At 50.6% G+C, this 18,998-nt stretch overlaps 4 protein-coding genes across 5 annotated transcripts in view; 2 read left to right on the top strand and 2 right to left on the bottom strand.

The window, feature by feature from the left end:
* Positions 1-138: 138 nt before the first annotated feature.
* On the bottom strand, positions 139-4,532 carry LOC136938082 (nucleus accumbens-associated protein 2). The gene is made up of 6 exons (XM_067231313.1): positions 4,486-4,532; positions 2,673-3,921; positions 2,310-2,486; positions 1,654-1,759; positions 1,454-1,551; positions 139-1,325 (listed from the first exon to the last, which is right to left on the bottom strand). The coding sequence occupies exons 2-6, from the start codon at positions 3,508-3,510 to the stop codon at positions 805-807; spliced, it is 1,740 nt and encodes a 579-aa protein (XP_067087414.1). The 5' UTR covers positions 3,511-3,921; positions 4,486-4,532; the 3' UTR covers positions 139-804.
* Positions 4,533-5,852: 1,320 nt separating this feature from the next.
* Positions 5,853-12,873, bottom strand: qsox2 (quiescin Q6 sulfhydryl oxidase 2). Of its 2 annotated transcripts, XM_067231256.1 has the most exons (12): positions 12,570-12,873; positions 11,404-11,504; positions 11,260-11,308; positions 11,034-11,139; positions 10,682-10,772; positions 10,384-10,529; positions 9,873-10,019; positions 9,650-9,779; positions 9,423-9,545; positions 8,730-8,880; positions 8,056-8,244; positions 5,853-7,975 (listed from the first exon to the last, which is right to left on the bottom strand). In XM_067231256.1, the coding sequence occupies exons 1-12, from the start codon at positions 12,841-12,843 to the stop codon at positions 7,443-7,445; spliced, it is 2,040 nt and encodes a 679-aa protein (XP_067087357.1). In that variant the 5' UTR covers positions 12,844-12,873; the 3' UTR covers positions 5,853-7,442. The 2 variants fall into 2 exon arrangements, with proteins under 2 accessions (XP_067087357.1, XP_067087356.1); XM_067231255.1 differs by having other exon boundaries at positions 11,034-11,308.
* Positions 12,874-15,151: 2,278 nt separating this feature from the next.
* LOC136937815 (G-protein-signaling modulator 1-like) lies at positions 15,152-17,377 on the top strand. Its single transcript, XM_067230933.1, has 3 exons — positions 15,152-15,289; positions 16,155-16,500; positions 16,622-17,377. Exons 1-3 carry the CDS (start codon positions 15,152-15,154, stop codon positions 16,708-16,710), a joined length of 573 nt encoding a protein of 190 aa, XP_067087034.1. The 3' UTR covers positions 16,711-17,377.
* Positions 17,378-17,729: 352 nt separating this feature from the next.
* The window catches only part of ak5l (adenylate kinase 5, like), a 4,191-nt gene continuing 2,922 nt past the window's right edge, over positions 17,730-18,998 (top strand). The window contains exon 1 of the mRNA XM_067230932.1: positions 17,730-17,789. Within this exon, the coding sequence (XP_067087033.1) occupies positions 17,730-17,789 (60 nt within the window). The remainder of the gene's footprint in view (positions 17,790-18,998) is intronic.

The raw sequence follows: 18,998 nt of genomic DNA, 5'->3' as shown, positions 1-18,998 counted from the left end.
TTTTAACACACAAAATAATACACAAAATCAGAAGCCCAATAAAGATTTTTTGAGATATTGGCCAGTGTATATTTGCAACTAAACACTCAACAAACAAGCTTTTAAGCTTAGCTTTATTGATAACAAAGAATAGCAAGAGCTTTAAGCAGACCAAATTGTCAGTTATCTGGTTATAACTTCGACAAATCCTGCTTTTAGAAACACCCCCATTTTAGACAAACATTCTCCTGCACAAAGCATTCTATAGTATGTACAACAGCAGTATTCCTAAAACTACATGGTCCACGCCTACAGCACCACCAGATCTGAATGACCTCGTTTGAACATATTGTGTATTAATAGACTTCTGCAATGCCCCCATTTGTTTAATCTCAGCCCAGTCACACAGTCTTAAGTTAGAGAGTGTTTAGATAACATCTTCTGTCCCTCGCACAGTAGCATAAACCATGTAGCTTTGTAGGGATGCAGTTGAGTTTGTCCGTGGGATCAGGCTCATCAGTACAGAGCCTTCAGCCAGTCTTCAGCCAGTCCAGGGCCCACATCTGTCCACCTATGTACATCTGACCTCTGACCAGCCCACAGGGGGCACTCTAGAACAGTACTGGTCGCCATAGCATTATCAAGAAGCCTTTATTTATGAGTTCTATTTACACGCCCGTAGTCAGAACTGCAAAGCTGGATCTTGCATGCATCACAGTTGCCAAACAAACAGACACATACATATTTTATATATATATATATATATACTGTGCACCTATATGTACATATAGATGTCTGCAGCGGAAGCAGAGAGAGTCTAAGATCTTATTGGCTGTCCTCCTGTGGTTCCTCCATTGTCTCCTCCCCTGTCTCCTCCCCTTCCTGCTGTTCTGTGAGGTGGGGGGAGGAGCCTCGGTGTGGACTGGGGGAACTGGCCGGGAGAGCCTCTGCAAGGTGGGCTTCAGTCCCGTGGCCTGCCTGCACGACCCCTTCTCTCTCCGGGTCGGCCCCTTCATGTGCCCCCCGGGAGCTCAGGAACTGCAGGTGAGGCAGGAGGGCCTCCCTGCGCTCTGCGTAGAGGTGGGCGTCAAGGGGGAGGTAGGCTTGACTCAGGTGCCGGGGGTCCAGGTCCAAGGCTGAGAGGGCGCTGGTCTGGGCCGGGGCCGGGGCCAAAGCCGGGGACCCTCCGGTCTTGGTCTGGCCCCTCCGGTGGCTTTTGTCAGGGAGGAGGGATTGGATCTTGGGCAGCCAGCGTTTCCTGACGCGCCTGGCGTTGGTGCACATGTCCGCCGCGATCACGTTCATCTCACTCTCCTTGAAGTTGGGCGCAAAGTTCTGGCAGTACACTGAGAGAGAGGACGATAAGGAACACAGCATGTAGCACAACTGTGGTTTCGTGGATCAGTTGTAGGTAAACTGGTGCCTAGGAAACACAGTGTGGGGTTATGTCAATCTGTACAGAAGAGAGACCAACGTTTGACTGTGTTTAAGACCCGGTTGTCCAGAGGTTTACGGCTCGGATCATTGGTTGATGAGCGAATCCCAGTCCCGCAGCTATTGGCCAATGTGTTTCTATGGATACAATACCACAATCAGTCACCACAGAGATTTCATCAGGCCATTCCATCTGTTTCTCTCTCTCTCTTGCTCTCTCTCTCGCTTTGTTTTTCTCACCTGTCAAAGAAGGTAGCCAAAAGTCTTCTAAGCAGGACTTTATGTTTGATGCCTGCGCACAGGTGACAGTTCATCAGCTGACCTCTTGTCATATACACACCAGAACCTGGAACACAGACCAGAAACAGCAGAGCACGTCATGGAACACAGTTGTAGATGTGTGTTGGTTCTACAACTACACACACAAGGTGTCCTTTATTGACTGTTTCCATGACGACTGTATCATTACAGATGTTACAGCAGCCTTCACGGGAGCGGTGTTATGCTACATCAGAGCAGTTAACTTCTGTGGACATTAATCATTATGGAATGTCATCGTGGATTACCTTTAGAAGAAGAAACATTTTGCTTTTCAAAAAAAGTTAAGAGAAGAAAAATATTTTTTTATTTTTTTTTGACCTACATTATGCTGACTGTTACAGACGTTGGGGAATTTGAAAATCAATTTGAGAAATGGAAACCAAAACTAAAAGCAAATACATTTTTTAAAAGATGAATTGGAAACAGCGTTTGCATTTACATTTGAGCACTTTTGCTTTGGAATTGAATCTCACTTCCTGATTTGACCCCAACTCTGTTAGACGGACAGAAAGCGTAACCATGGTTGCATGTCCACAGAGAGCAGTGTCGAGGGTCTGCAGGAGGGGTGGTCTTACCTCCAACCAGCTCCACCTTCTCTCCAGGGTCTCCCTCGGTGTAGAGGGTGGGGTGGCACCGATATCCAATCTGGCTGATCAGACTGGCAGGAAGAGCCATCGTGTCTCGTCCAATCAGCACGCAGGGGCGCCTCTCTGTGGCCAATGGGAGGGACAGCATTTCCACCTTCTCTTGCACTGAGGGGACAGAAGGAGCACTTGAGAGGCAGAATAGTGAGCATGTCTGACGGATGACTGTGCCTGTGAACGCGCTGTACATGTACGCCAACTCTTAACACTTTGTGATACATGCACTAGAGGTGAGGTATGCGTGAGTGTGTCTAGCAGAGTCCTTCGTGTGGAGAGGTAGGAAAGAGAGATTACTGCTGTATGGGTTGGGAGGATGTCCGTAGATCTGGCCAAAGATTCCAGGCGTGCTGCTTCCATAAAAGTCCTCCTCAAACTCTTCTTCTAGGGGGTGGGAGCCAGGGCTGTCTGTGGCTGGCAGGCTGGAACCTCCAGGACTAGAGCGCTCCCCGCTGGCCGCAGGGTAGGCCTGCAGCCCAGGCACCACCCCGCTGTAACACAGAGCACTGCTTCGCGTGGCGTTACCCTCTGACCCTCTGGATTCTGCCCTCTGACTTCCTCCGCCCTCCGCCCCGGGACCCCCCCCGTGCTCCTTCTGCTCCCCCTCCAGCGGCGTGTCACACCTCTCCTGCTTGATCCGCCCACAGGCCAACAGAGCCTCGGCCGAGCCCAGGCCCGAGGGCCGGTGGCTGGGGCTGCAGGGCTGAGCGTCCAGCCCCAGGTCGTCTGCGCTGGTGGTCTGGGAGTCGCAGTGCGGGGAGCTGGTCTTCAGCATCAGCTCCATGCCTCTCTCCACAATGTTCTGGATCTGCAGGTACCCGGCCGTGTACATGAGGACCAGCTGCTCACAGGGGGCCATGCTCAGGCGGCCTGTGTAGCAGAAGGACAGGATCTGCTGGAAGCAGGTGGGGGTGACGGAGGAGGGAAGCTCGAACAGGCTCTGGGAGTTGCTGCTAAACAGGTCCCTAAAGTAGAGGCTGCTAGCGGCTAGCACGGCACGGTGGGCCTTAAAGGCCTGACCGTTGACCAGGATCGCCACGTCGCAGTACTGGCCCAGCAGACGCTGCTCGTTCAGGCTGCCCAGCACCGAGCTACCAAAGTTTGGGATCTCCATGTGGAGAAGTTGGGACATCATGAAACTTCCTGGGCTTGCAGAGCTTAGCACAGTGGGACAAGTCCAGCTACGTGGGTTAGCTTAGCGTTGCCTCTTACGGAAAGACAAGACCAGGCTATGTAGACTAGCCTAACCAGGAAGGTAGGGCCAGGCTACCTTAGAGGCAGTAACTATATACCTGAGCTAGTTCAACCTAGCTTTGTTTGGCGAAACATCAATAGGCTACATAAGATAACCTAACCTACCGAAGAGCTAAGAGACAGGTACAGGATACCTGTGAGTAGACCTAGGATAGTTTAACGTATCTTGGAAGAACAGGCTACTTGAGCTAGCCTAGCCTAAAGTAGAGCCTCCGGTCAGTAATAGGATCAGGCTACCTGGATTAGCCTTGCACAGGTTAACACCTGGGGGTAGGACCAGGAGCAGGGGTATCTGAGGAAAGGAGGGGAGACATAGAGAAGAAAAAGAAAAGGAGGGAGAGAAGAGGACATAAGTGGATGGGTGACAGAGTAGAGACAGGAAGAGTGAGAGGGAGATGAGGGGAGGGAGGGAGGGAAAGAGGGAAAAGATGATGATCGAGGGGAGGGGGGAGGAGGAAGCAAACGGGAGAGAGGGGGAAACAGGAGCACACAGAGAAAAAGTTGAGTACATGCAGACAAACAATGCATGCTAATGTCTAGAAAACAACAAGCTCTATCACTAGCATCATCTGCACTCATCCACCCCACCGCGGCTAACACAGCTAGCATCAGCTCTCTCCAGTGCCACGAACAACTCTACCCCGTTGTTTTTTCCCCCCTATGCAGTCTAAGTTTTCCTGCTCCGCAGAAGCCGTCAGGTATTCTGGGGATAAACACACCAACCAGACTAACCCACACTCAGCAGAAATCCCCAGCAGCTGTCTCTCTCGCTCTCCCCCTCTCTCCCTGGCTCGCTCGCTTTCTGTGCTCCGCTCAGCCCTGTGCCTAGACTACAGAGGCTCACAGAGACCGTTACCCTGGCAGACAGGCAGCCGCAGCGCTCCAGTCGTCCTCTCCGTCTCCATGCGAGGCAGAGCTGAAGAGGAGGGTGAGGTTCTGAGCACAATCAATGCATCGTCTGGCGTGTGTGTCACAGGGAGAGAGGGGGGGCCGGGTGTAGACACAGACAGAGGGAGGGAGAGAGGGAGGGGGGAGATGGAGAGGAGCGGAGGAGTCATTTAAGGACATGGATAGAGCTAATGCGGCTAACTGCCCTGCAGAGGGTGGCTGTGTACTGTGGAGCAGAGAGAGAGAGAGAGAGACAGAGACGGAGAGTGAGAAAAGAGAACGAAGAGAGGGGCAAAGGACAGACGTGAAGACAGATAGGGACATTACGTACCTCTTCTGCTGGTACAGGAACACATTCCAAGGTTGAATGTTACTAAGGCTGTGCTAACCAGCAGACACACAGGAAGGCAAACTGCTGCCCGGACTGTGTGTGCTCGAGCTAACATGTACAGTAGCTGAACTATGGTTCTGGGACAGTCTGCTTGCCTCTCCTGCTCTGCCCGCCTATCTGTCTCTGTGCCATGACTTGGCCAAATGCACAGCGCTGCAATGCAGTGCCTGGCCCAACTTGGCATGCTGAGTACATAGTGTGCATACTGCGTCTATGTGCCAACTAAAGAGAGAGAGAGAGCGGGAGAGAGAGGGAGAGAAACAGATATAAAGGCACTGACACTGACACGCACAAACTATTGAAAAGCCTCACCTGTCGTCAGATAAACAAATCGCTGTGACAATATGAATTGTGTGGAAAACACACACATCTAGCCCTTCATCTCAGGTAGCTGACTGCATCAGACAGTACTTACATTAACATGATTGTCATGTAAGCAGAGGGCAGGGGAGGGAGGATAAATAGAGGGTGTCTGAGGACAGAGCTAAGAGGGGTTTCCAGGGGTGTGTTTGGCCACACAAACAGCAGGACAGTGTGACTGCTAAACAGACTGTGGGTGCCAGTGAAACAACAGTCACCACAGTGTAGCAGGTACGGGACAGGCTGGGCAGCAGGTATAGGGAGGAGGGGGGGGGGGGGGGGCAGGGGCAGTTCTGGTGGGGCAGAGCTGCAGTCACTGGAGGCGTAGTCCAGTTCTGGTGGGGCAAATCTACAGTTATCGGAAGGGTATGGGTACTTCTTGTGGGGAGGGAAGCTGGTGTAAGAGAGCTGGGGCAGGAGGTATGAGGGGGTAAAACAGGCAGGTTATTTTAGTTGAGGATTTATGGGGTGTTAGGGCAGAAGGTTTAACTATCGCAGGGCAGCGGCGTAGGGAGGAAGATATCTGGCTGGAGTCCAGGAGGACCAGAGAAACAACCTCTGAAACTCAGACATGAAACCAACGTTTAAAATATTTAATCCAGCATGAAAATACATCTGAAAAGAGCTGGAGAGAGAGAGAGAGAGAGAGAGCGCATGGTTCATTTAGCAGAATACAGCAGACAGAACCTGAAGTCTTCCTTACGCAAACGACACAACACTCACACACTCTGTCATCACACCACCACTTTGAGCCGGGGGGATTTAACAAAGCACTTGGAGGTCATCACATGAAAATCAGTGGAGGAATAAAAACCATAACACGCTCCAACTTTCACCATCAGTAGATCCGTAGCTCTGCGGGGGGTGGGGGAACATGTGCCAAAAACGTTTGTGCGGCATGTCTATCACCTCTTCAACAGAACCGTCGAGGTGATGAGAACAGACATTCTCATCCTGTCCCCGTCACTTTGCGTTACAAAACCAGCCGCTGAAAAATACCCGACGGAATCATCACACGTGATATTCACATATATACAGGCTGGATAACTTCCAGTCGCAGCAGACCTGGAGAGGCGACGTTACAAAGAGGATCCTGAGCTCCAGACCTCAGGCAGAGAGCAGTTCGGCAGGGACGGAACATGTCTGACTCAGATCTTCTAACACACAACACATCTGGATCCAGGCATTTTTCTTCAAGTAAGCAGGTTAAGAGTTATCCACACGATATCAATACAATAATGCATTACAAAAGTTTGAAGTTCCAAACAAACTGAAATACCATTAAGGACATTACTCAGAACTGAGATGTTTGGATTATCAAACCACAGCGCTGGACATGTGAGCTTCCCACCAGTGACAGCCTGCAATATACACAGTACATACAAAACGTGAAGGTCTCAATGTGAATACATGTTTGTGGCGGTCGACTTCTACGTGGCGGTTATTGAACTTTGCCATTACTGTGTGGAAACTAGTTGAAGTTGACACTTAACCCTTGTGTTATCTTCGGGTCATTCTGACCCATCAGTCATTGTGACCCACCGTCGTATTGCGACAACTTTACCGTATACAAAAACAAAGTGAAGCATTTTCTTTTAACCGTTGGGCTGTCTCAGACCCCCCACATTGCGAAGGTTAAAAGAAAATTATTTTTATTTGTTTTTGTATTGGGTAAAATTGGGTAAACACAACGATGGTTCGTTATGAACCTTTGGGTCATGTGACCCGAAGGCAGCGCGAGGGTTAAATGCTCTGGAGGATTATCCTTTCTCTTACCAGAAGGGCCTACTCTAATCAGGCAGCCCAATACAAACATTGTACCTCAGTTCAAAAAATAAATTAAAAACACAGATTCCACTCCACAGCCGTTCTCGTGATGAAATATTTTCGTTATCACTTTGCTCCAGACAGTTTCCTCTGCTTCCTTCCGGTGTTCCATGACATCACTTCCTGTTTCTCAATTGGCAAACAATACGTCAAGATGAAGGATAGTTCACAGTAAATATCAACAACATTATCGACATAAAAACAAATAAATAAACGTGATTAAACCGTCTTGGTGAAAAAGGGGGAGAGACAGAGTCCACGTTCCCTGTAGGTCAGCTGGCTCCACCAGACACTGACCAGCCCTGCTCTCCACCTCAACGTCCAGAGGAGGGTGGGAGGGGGCGCTGCTACACATGGGGACGGTTGTAGCGCACCTTCCAGCGTTTGGAGCGCACGCGGAAGAAGAAGAACATGAGCATGAGGAAGACGCAGGAGCAGGCGTAGAGCAGCACGCACAGACTCATGTCCACGCTGGAGAACCCCAGGCTGAGGATCCCCCCGCCCCCAGACCCTGCCTCCACCCGCTCCGCGCCAGCCCCACCTCCACCGCCCCGGGCCTGGGCCTGGGATAAGGAGGCCTGCGGGGCTGGGGTCTTCTCCTGATGGGCCTTCTCCTGGACCGGCTCGGGGGGTTGGTCAGCGTCCTGGGCAGGGTGGGGGTCGGGGTCGAGATGGGGGTCAGGGTGGGGTTCTCGGGGGCGCTGGGCGCTGACGGTGTACTGGGGGGAGATGTTGTCGGGGCCGTAGTGGCGTTTGAGGAAGGCTAGGACCTGCTCCTCGCTCCACACGTGCAGGCCACTGCGCTCCTCGTGGCAGGACGGACACAGCGCGGGGCTGGGCCACGGGGTCTTGGGGAACTGGGGGTCTTCACTCATCGAACCTGGGGGTGTAAGGGGAGGTGTTAGTGACCTGAAACAACTCTACACACACATTTACACACACACACACGCTCACTCCTACCTGCCAGTCTGTTGTTCACCAGGTTGTGCTTGCTCCAGAGCCACAGCACAGCCTGGTCTCCAGTCTGCACCTGGTCCAGGGACTCCTTGGCCATGTGGTCAAAGTGCTGGCCGCACTCCTGGCAGCCGAAGAACCGGACGATGTACCTCCTCATGGTCTGGAGCACCGCTCTGGGGTTCTCCTCCAGGCCTGAGGAGAGGGGAGGAGAGGGGATGGGAGGGGAGGAAAGGGGAGGAGAAGAGAGGGGAGGAGAAGAGAGGGGAGGATAGGGGAGGGGAGGGGAGGGGAGGGGAGGAGAGGAGAGGAGAGGAGAGGAGAGGAGAGGAGAGGAGAGGAGAGGAGAGGAGAGGAGAGGAGAGGAGAGGAGAGGAGAGGAGAGGAGAGGAGAGGAGAGGAGAGTGGAGGAGAAGAGAGGGGAGGGGAGGGGAGGGAGAAGGGAAAGCAGAGGAAATTAAAGGAGTAGATGATTTAAATTCAGACAGCTTTATTGATCCCAAGAAGCCTCCTTCATTTGCAGCTTACCCAACACATACACACGACAAAAAAAACTTTAAGAATGCAACTACTGTCGGCACTTCAAAGCCTGATAGCGAAAGCACTGAAGGAGACGGGTCGAAGTTGATAGATGGATGCATGACTAATGTGTGTGTGTGTTACTATGTACAGGTACGTACCAGTGTTGGCGAGGGCGTCGGGCCGTGATGCTGCCTGCACGGTGAGCACATGGAACAGAGTCCAGAGGGAGCATGGGTAACCCCGCAGCCCCGCCCGGCTGCCCTGGCAGCCCACCCACTGCAGCTGCTCCCCCAGGAACAGCCCCGAGATCTGAAACAAACGCACCCAACAACTGACACGAGCCCTGAGAACAGTCCCAACTGCTGGATGTTCAGTGTGCGTGTGTTTGTGTGTGTGTGTTTGTGTGTGTACAGCCGTGGCCAAAAGTATTGGGAGCGACATACATTTTGTGTTTGCAAAGATTGCTGGGCCTTGGCATAAAAGGACTGCTAACATAATTTCAGTAAGTCATATCATCAACACAGGGGAAAGTGTGAAGTAGTTCTAGCCAGGTGAAATCACTATCATTCTGATTTGATTTTAAAGAGCAGATTGGCTGCTGTATTTGCATATTTAGAAAATGTTCGCCCGAAAAAAGCTTTAAAAAATATAAAATCTTCCTTATTGTGACTCCAGTATTCTATAGAAACATGCGGAAAAAAATCCTCAAATACTGAACCATCAAACTTTGCAAAACACAACATTTGTCATTTCCAAAACTTATGGCCACGACTGTATGTGCTCTCTCCCCCCCTCCTGTCCAGCAGTAGAGGTAGGATGTGCGAGTGTGTGTGTGTGTGTGTGTTTCTCACCCTCATCTTGTTGTTGACCAGGTCCAGGATGGCGTCGTAGGGGATCTTCTCCAGAGGCAGACTGACCAGCCACTCCAGTAGGGTCTCCAACAGCTTCACCACACACTGGCGCCCGGGAAACAGCTGCACAGAGACACACACACACACACACAGGGCATCGGTGGATTCCTCTAGCGGTAGATTCAAAGGGTTCTTCGTGTGTGTGTCCGCGATAGCCTTCCTCTCACCTTGGCGACCACAGTGACAAAGTCTTTGAAGGTGATTAGCTCCTCCCCCTCCAGGGTGTGGTGGGTAGCTAGCTCCACCCTCAGCAGGTAGTGGAGGCCTGACTCCAGGTCGGCCATGTACACCTTGGAGCTACACACACACACACACACACACACACACACAAGTAAGAAAGGATATTGTCCGGTTTGTACTGTGTGCTGTGTCTATAATTGTGAGACTAACTTGTCAAAGTCTCTCCATTTCTGGTCTGTGTCCTGGCCTCCAGCCCCCTGCAGTACCAGGCCCTGGCCCTGGAGGGTGCTGCTCTGCCTCAGGACTCCCGGCAACAGCCTCAGGAAGGAGGAGAAGAAGAACCGCAGCCTTTTCCGTCTGGAGGGGAATACATGTTGATATTTCCGTCAAGCGAATTGATTAACCCTTGTGTTATCTTCGGGTCATTCTGACCCATCAGTCAGTGTGACCCACCGTCGTATTGCGACAACTTTCAAAACAAAGTGAAGCATTTTCTTTTAACCGTTGGGCTGTCTCAGACCCCCACATTGTGAAGGGTAAAATAAAATTATTTTAATTTGTTTTTGTATTGGGTAAAATTGGGCAAACACAAAGATGGTTCGTTATGAACCTTTGGGTCATGTGACCCGAAGGCAGCACAAGGGGTTAAAATCGTATAAATTAGGAATGAAACAGTGCGGGCGCGACACCTGACGCTTGACGGGAGGTAAGATGTACTCACACATCCAGGAGAGTGTGTGTGCCGTTAGGGTGGAGGAGGTAGGCAGAGGGGAAGGAGTCCAGACTCAGTCTCTCCACCAGCTTACTGTCTGAGCTCAGCGCTCTCTGCACAGTCACACCCTGGTACGGCATCAGGTCCAGAATCACCTGGAACACACACACACACACACATTAAAGCACAACCCAATACACACAGATAGTACAGCCCACCCAAAAGACGAAAATGCGAAATAAATGTAAAACAACTGATTCACCAACCCTACCAAATCATGCACCACACACAGACACACACACACTACCTCTCTTCCAACATAGGAGTCCTGGTTCTCTACAATGACGGCTGTGTACCGGTCTGACTTCTGACCCAGCAGAGGCAAGATGTCCGCCGAGCTGGGGAGACAGGAAGCACAGCAGATCACAACAGGAAGTCCAACATGCTGTTTGAGTGTCTGGGACTACCGGGATCCCCGTGAGACCCCCACAGCATGCTCCGTCTAACCTGAAGATATCACATGTTTGCATTTTCATGCTTCATTGGATAGGACAGTTCCAGGTAAACAGGAAACGAACGGAAGACATGCAGCAAAGAGCCCCGGGTTGGAATCAAACCCAGGCCTCTGATCCACCAGCGCGGCCCCTGTTCCAGCTAACCTGACTGGGTCCAGAGGAGGGCAGCGGTCGGGCCGGTCCAGCTTGGTGTGGTTCTGGAGGACGTTCACCATCAGATGACGTACCGTCTGCAGCTCCCGGTCAGCCCCTGGACACACACACACACACCCTCCGTCATACACACACACACACCGCTCCACCGACATGCAGAGACACGTGTGCTCGCTTGCCGGAGACGCAGAGAGACCGTGTGCCTCCGGGTTCTTACCTCTGTAGGTCTTTCCAAAGTCCTGCGCGAGGCTGTGTGCTTTGAAGTACTGGGGGAGTGCAGAAGAGGAATGTGATTACTTACCCTAAGAGGCTCTGAGCGGAGTATCATTTGTTTCAAGTGTCCAAACAGCGTGTCACCTACTCTGAAGGTGGGGTAGAAGTGGATGCCAAACTCCTTGCAGACGTCAAAGTTGTCTTCGTGAGCGCAGTCCAGAACACCAATCCTGACGGCCAGCTCCCAGTCTGAGAGAAGCAGAGAGAGAGAGAAAGAGAGAGAGAGAGAGAAAGAGAGAGAGAGAGAGAGAGAGAGAGAAGGAAGGAGACAGACAGAGAGGGGTAAAAGTGATTGAGATATCAACAGTGTGCAATGGAATATTCAGATTTAAAGGGGTCTTTTCAAAGAGTCATGTTGTGAGAGGCTAGTTAACTGGGACAGATGGCTAATAATAACAGCACCCACATGCACACAATGACAGCAGGCCCTGCAACCAATGAACAAAGAGCAACAGATTGGTCCTTTATAACAATACAGCCAGGCAATACAATGAAATGTTCTTATGTACACTGACCTAGGGACCGGCTAAGATGCCCCATATCCATCCCTCTCTCCGTCCTGCTTTCTGGCCTTACTACTTATTCCTCTTCCCATCTTTGTCCCTCTCTACATATTTGTTTCTCTCATTGTCCCTGCCGGCAGTTCATGTCCTTTTCCTCGTGTCTGGGCTGCTGTTGGGACCTGCTTCCTACTAGGGTCGGAGGAAGACAAAAAACCGCGACCCCTATTGAGAAAGCGACAGCTGGCAGGCGGCCTCTCACGAGTTAGCCAGCCCACGGCGGACGTCAACAAAGGGCCCGAGTTATTACCGATTCAGCTGCTACGAAGTGATTGGAGCTGGCCCGCCACAAGGCTACGTTAGATTAGCAGATAAGGAACTAGATGACAAACGTCATCCTGTGAACAGTCTCTTATTTCTCACCTGTTGGGACAGGTGTGACCAGCGTGACTGTAATCACGTAGTCCAGCTAACTGCACCATTTCACCTGCTTAAGTGCAGACAAGTAAACAAACACTTAATAAATGGCTTTAACGTATGCATGACTGTCTATACCACTGTAACTACGAGCTTATAATTATACTAAGTCTATTAGTATTAGTGCCTTTATGCTAGCATGCCACTTCCAAGCTCTCAAGCAACAGCTGCTGTTTCTGTTCGCTAACTGCTACAGTAGTCTTTCTAACGACCACAGGATCTGTTGCAGAATCCATAAAAGAGCGTATCTAAATGTTAGAGGCAACCAACAACTTACCTTTCACGTCCCCAGCCAGTGCTTTCCATGTGGGCGAGTACTGTATACAGTGTCCGCACCATGATGAATAAAACTGGACTAGCCAGGCGGTGGACGAGTTCTGGACGGTCAGTTTTAGTGTAGAACTGGTCAGAATCACCACCGGATCTTCCTCAGTGTACAGCCGAGTGGCCTCTGTCCTTTGGCTTAGAAATACTAAAATGATGCTAGTCTTCAAAAAGAAAGTGACTGCCATTCGGAGTGATTGGCGACCGTCAGCACCAAGAATAACCATAATATCACCACTGAGATGTGGTCAACATGAGAAACGGGTAGCGGACGAGCTACGTGCATTGAAATAAGCTCAACCTTCCTGGACAAGCTACGTGTGACTGTTTTCCCATGAATGATGATGCTACTACGGATTGTTCAGAAGTGTCATCCTGCGCAATAACAGCGCAGCCAGACGCAGAAATCTCTGCCCGTGTCAGCTAGTAAACCATTCTTACATTACTTAAAGTTGCTTATAGTTCATGTATACAATAAGACAGTGATTGTATCATTGTACTTCATCCGTTCTAAGGATATGATTCCCATAATAATAATATTTTTGCGTCAAATAAAGCAATTACAGTTTCTCAGCCAGGAAGAGGTCTCATCTCTCCCTGTTCCTCTTCCTCTTCCTCTTCCTCTCTCTCTCTCTCTCTCTCTCTCTCTCTCTCTCTCTCTCTCTCTCTCTCTCTCTCTCTCTCTCTCTCTCTCTCTCTCTCTCTCTCTCTCTCTCTCTCTCTCTCTCTCTCTCACACCCTCTCTCTCTCTCTCCCTCTCTCTCACCCTCTCTCTCTCTCACCGTCTCTCTCTCTCTCTCTCTCTCTCTCTCTCTCTCTCTCCCTCACACCCTCTCTCTCTCTCTCCCTCTCTCTCACCCTCTCTCCCTCACACCCTCTCTCTCTCTCTCCCTCTCTCTCACCCTCTCTCTCACCGTCTCTCTCTCTCTCTCTCTCTCTCTCTCTCTCTCCCTCACACCCTCTCTCAGCCTCTCTCTCTCTCACCGTCTCTCTCTCTCTCTCTCTCTCTCTCTGATTACACGTGTGCGAGTGCATCTGTGTGTGTGTATCTCCACATGCGTGTGTGTCTGAGGAGACGAAACAAAAGCACAAAGGCATACGCTTCATCAGGGAATTCCATGGCTGCCTGTCTGATCCCAGTTCCTCTGTCATCCCCAATCCCTGCCCTGCCAGGGGCAACATCCACAACTTAACTCGGCATAGAGCTGCACATGTAGGCTGCACTCCATATGCCTACCTCCTACCGCATGGCTTCTAACACACCCTAACGCTGTTCCACACTGGTGAGGGAAGCACATCCACACGCAGGAAGATCTATCAAATGTAAGGAAGAGAAGGTCATTGTGAAGGTTTGACTGATAAGAGAACAGGAGCAGCAGGAAGACGACAAGTGTAATCAGCTGATAAGAGTGCAGTTGGCGTGCAAGATAGAGAGTTCATCTGTGAGAGAGAGTGGGTGTGAAAGCCAGAGAGAAACCCAGAGAGAGTGTGTTTGTGTGAGCTGCAGTTACACGGTGAGCAACTTTAGGATGGATGGGAGGACATCAAAGTAGTCAGAAGCGACAGGTAAGAAACTTTAACGAGAGCTTAACTTTCATAAATATGTTTTTGAAGTGACTTGTAATGATTGGCCTCCGGAGGTCTTGTGTTATAAACACAAGTACTCTCTCTCTTACTCTTAGCCCCTTGTTTGTGCATTGAGTGTGTTGACTGTGTATTGGGCGTGGAGCAGTCTTATAAAGGAAGACCTCATAGTTTTGTATGTCCCCCGGACAGCCAATGGGCAGAGCTGAGGTTCCAGACAATGACCCAGGAACAGAGGCACATTCATTGGACTCCTAAATGAGAGCAGCCTCCCTCTCTCTGGTCCTCCCTAGCAGATATATGAACACCGTTCACCGTCTTCACTGGTTCTTTTGCCATTCCGCGTGGTTCTGTGCGGTTCTGTTGGAGTGTGGTTCTAAAACAGGGAGTCAGGTGGATGATTAGGTTAGGGAATCGGGCTAGTAATCTGAAGGTTGCCAGTTCGATTCCCGGCCGTGCAAAATGTTGTTGTGTCCTTGGGCAAGGCACTTCACCCTACTTGCCTTGGGGGGAATGTCCCTGTACTTTCTGTAAGTCGCTCTGGATAAGAGCGTCTGCTAAATGACTAAAATGTAAACGTAAAACAGTGCACCAGCTCCCTGACTGTGCCTCATGATGAAGAGGGAGGCGACAAATTTGCTTGGAGCCTCTGAATGGGACTTCACAATTCAGGAATGTGTGTGTGTGTGCGTGTGTGTGTGTGTGTGTGTGTGTGTGTGTGTGTGTGTGTGTGTGTGTGTGTAAATGTGTGTGTAGCCACTGGCAAGACTTGGAAGACCCCTCTCTTGTTCCTATAGCAACCATGATGTAAGCCCAGAGGGGCAACTTTGTCCCGTCTTTCTCCCCCTCACCCTCCCAACACACTCCCTTTCCCCCCTCGCTCCCTCTCTCTCTCTCTTTCTTCCCATCGCATGTGGCCGAGCGAGGCAGACGGAGCTGTAGGGAGTGGGAATGAGCGTCAGGGGCGGCGGAAGCGCGGTCACTGTTCAGGAACGTCAGGAGCTTTTTGTGTTCAGAGAGCAGGAGGAGTGGGAGGAGCAGAGCTCTGCTGATGCTCACAAACACTCACCTGTGATTCTGGAGCTGAAGGTGCAGTACTGTAGGACATGTGTCTTCTTTGAAGCATTAGTATGGTGGTTTGAAGTTGGGGAAAGGGGGGTTTTGGCAGTCTGTTGAACATCAGAGAGAGATTGTGTTCAATAGGGGTACGGGGGGGGGGGGGCAGTGGGCTTTGGAACAGCTTCCGTTATATTCTTTTGAGGTGTGGTGTTCCAGTGGCACCTCTAAGTAGTGTGGAGAACACACTACTTCCTCCTGATTGAGGAATGTGGTGAAACATGTAGGACTAAAGGTTGAATGGTTTTTCTAGAGTGATTCTGCAGTAGACAGTGGGTGTTCTGTGTTGGGTCCGGACTCTAAACCCAGCCCTGAGTTGGTCGTTTGAATTCTGTCGGACTTTCAGTGTGCATAATTTGATTAGGCTGGTGCTAGCCACATTGTTCACAATGACCTACTTTTACACTGCTTCTGTTGTGTGGATAGAAGTGTTAGAATACTTCCCCTCGGATTGACAGTTTAGCACTAGAGTTTATTTTTTTGTGATGAAATGACCTGATTTGATCTGTTTTGAGTTTGAATATAAACATCTCTGGTACGTTGTAAGATAATCTAAGAGTAAGACTAAAAGGGGATATATGACTGGAGAGTCCATCCCTGATAAAATGTTACCATTTGGACGATATGGTGCTGGTTGTGACAGTGCCAATCACCAGGTCAGTTCAGGAATTAGATGACAACCTTGGATCTGTCAATTTACTGCGTGACCTCTGACCTCTGTTGTCCTGTCAGGTTCCAGCTCCCTCCCCTCTGATGAAGGCAGCCCCTTTGACGTCGTCCAAGAGTTCTCTCCTACCGTGGTGTCATGTCTGACCAGCCCAGCCACTCACTCCCACAGCCAAACGGACGTGTTGGAGGGTCAAGCCCCAGAACCGCCCAGCGAAGCCCCAGACATGCTCAGCTTGGCTCCCCAACCAGGGGCTCCAGCTCCAGACCTGCCCGGCAGAGCCCCCTCCCAGAGGGGACTAGCTCCGGACGGGACTCCGGTCTGTTGTGGGCCCAGACCGAGGAGCTGTTTGAGCTGATCGCCTGCTCCCAGAGCCAGCGCCTGGACGACCAGAGGGCCAGCGTCAGCAACTTCCCCGAGCTGAACCTTTCCCTGCCCAGCCTCGGCCACCGCTGTGGGGCCTGCAGCGTCCCAGGGCCCAGGCGAAGACTTCTTCGACATGCTCATCAAATACCAGGTGAACAAACACGACAACCTTTCTGTATTGTCTTTTTCACAAACAAAGCTGAACACTGGATGATGTCGCACATGTCATTCACACGAACCTCTCTCTCCCTCTCTCGCTCTCTCTGGTCCAGTCTTCCAGGATAGAGGACAGAGGTGTACTCTGCCCGACCCTGGCGGTTCTGACGCTGGTTCTGAGGGACATGAGGACTTGTCAGCCTGATCCAGCGGGTCCAGGCCAGAAGCATGGACGAGCAGCGGGCCCCTCTGCACGCAGACGAAGCCCAGGCCCTTCCAGAGGCGAAACCTGCCCCTAAACCCAGCTAGAACCAGGATCAGCTAGAAGCTTCTAGAACCAACTAGAACCTGCCAGAACACAGCGAACCAGAACCAGATCACTAGGGGGCGCTGCTAAATAAGACCGCACGCTGCTTAGAGAGACTAAATAAACCTTCCTCATGGACTTTTGTGAACTTCAGAGCACACAGGTCGTGTGAGCTTCTCGTCACTTGTTCCTTCATATCTTTCATAACAGGAGTCTGTGTGAATTGAAGAACCAGGGTGTAGATAGAACTAGCATAGCTCGCTCTCTGCATGTCCTGACTTTAATCGTTAGAAACAGAAACCATGAGAAGGCATGGACATGTAGAACTGCAGGTTCCCTTCTCGGCCACACGAGGCAGTATATAATTGTTAGTTTGATTGTAATGTGACCGTGTCAGATGATGTTACTGACTCAACATATGATGTACATCACTGTTTCTCAAAACCTACCCGTACCTAACCATAAGGACAGGTGTAAGCTGACAGCCTATGTACTTTGTGCTCTGCTCTGTTCAGCTCAACGGCCGCAGGTGGGCGACGCTGTCATGTTTTAAATAAAGAAGGGAGAGGAGTTCTTCCATATCAAAGAAGGTGTTGATGATTACTGGGAAGTCAGCCCCGTGTCAACTGTATTCACTGTGACTGGCTGTCTTCGTTTTACAATGGTCAGAATCACCAAACGACAGCTTTTATCTTTGCACAACATTTTGGACATCAGACTGACATATCATGAACTGGGTAGACGGTTTAGTTAGGTGATGCTGCAATTCCAATCCAGAGCGCTTGCCTCCTCGAGGCAAAGATAACTGCCAATCACAGTCGCGCATAAAGGTACTTCACGCGCAGCATCCAGCAGACAAGTACTACTATACGGGGAGGGTGACAGAGGCGAACACGTCGCATCAGGATTTTAAAAAGATGAACACACAAGAAGCCAAAGAGTACCTCTCAAAACGTCATATCCCGCAACTGTTTGAGGTAGGACGATGATTTCACTCGACCTTTGTGCACTCAGCTATTGCTCATAGTACCAGCCACTAAAGTTTACCTATACATCACAACAACAACGTCACGTTTCATATAGTTTGTAAAAAAAAAATTGTTTTGGGAAATTAAACGTATGCACCATTTTGCGTAGGAGGCTGAGATTGATTGCTTATGAACCTCTATTTAGACAGCTGAAGCGTTAATATTTTACTATATGGTTTTGAAGGCAAACCATGCCGTAGCATTAACAGGAATTTTAGGGCCCGTGAAATTAAATTCCACTGGTTGCTTAAAACATTATTGATCAATGGAGACCATGTGAGAATCATAATTGCATGGAAGATGACAATTTTTGGAAGTCTTATAACCCAATAATGTATTTTGACTGATGTGTGCAGAGCTGAGCGTCTGTAAAGGAGAAAACGTTGAGACTAGCTCTTTGTCTCATCTCAAGCCTCAAGCAGGACCTTGAAGCTTGAAACTGTCACTATGGTGATATAACCAAAGTGGGCCTTTAAGTTACATCTGAGATGAGTGTGTGACACTGTAGGACTCTGACACCAGAGTCCAGCCCGTGTCTGAATGTCTGAGAGGGCTGTGTTGTGTTCAGCATGCAGGGAGGTTTAGCATATGCACATGCTAGACACACGGTCGCCTAGGAGACGGCCGCCCTGTGTACCGCATGTGACTCACTGTCATACACATTCAACAGGCCTTGTGGTGGGAGGGAGAGAGGAGGTCTCTGTTGTTGTGGCTCTGCTAAGGTGTTTTTGTCCTCTGTCACCACATGCACCCCTCTGGAGGGACGATGACAGGGGCTCTACGCCACCAACATGTCTCTCCTTTCCTCTCCCCTCCTCTCCCCCTGCCTCCCCTCTTCACCACTCCTCTCCTCTCTGCTCCTCTCCCTCCTCTCTCCCCTGCCTCCCCTCTTCACAACTCCTCTCCTCTCTGCTCCTCTCCCCTCCTCTCTCCCCCTGCCTCCCCTCTTCACACTCCTCTCCTCTCTGCTCCTCTCCCCTCCTCTCTCCCCCCTGCCTCCCCTCTTCACCACTCCTCTCCTCTCTGCTCCTCTCCCCTCCTCTCCCCCTGCCTCCCCTCTTCACCACTCCTCTCCTCTCTGCTCCTCTCCCCTCCTCTCTCCCCCTGCCTCCCCTCTTCACCACTCCTCTCCTCTCTGCTCCTCTCCCCTCCTCTCCC

The sequence above is a fragment of the Osmerus mordax genome, chromosome 28 (genome assembly GCF_038355195.1).
Source record: "Osmerus mordax isolate fOsmMor3 chromosome 28, fOsmMor3.pri, whole genome shotgun sequence".
Taxonomy (NCBI): Eukaryota; Metazoa; Chordata; class Actinopteri; order Osmeriformes; family Osmeridae; genus Osmerus; species Osmerus mordax.
This window is presented reverse-complemented; position numbering and strand designations above follow the sequence as displayed.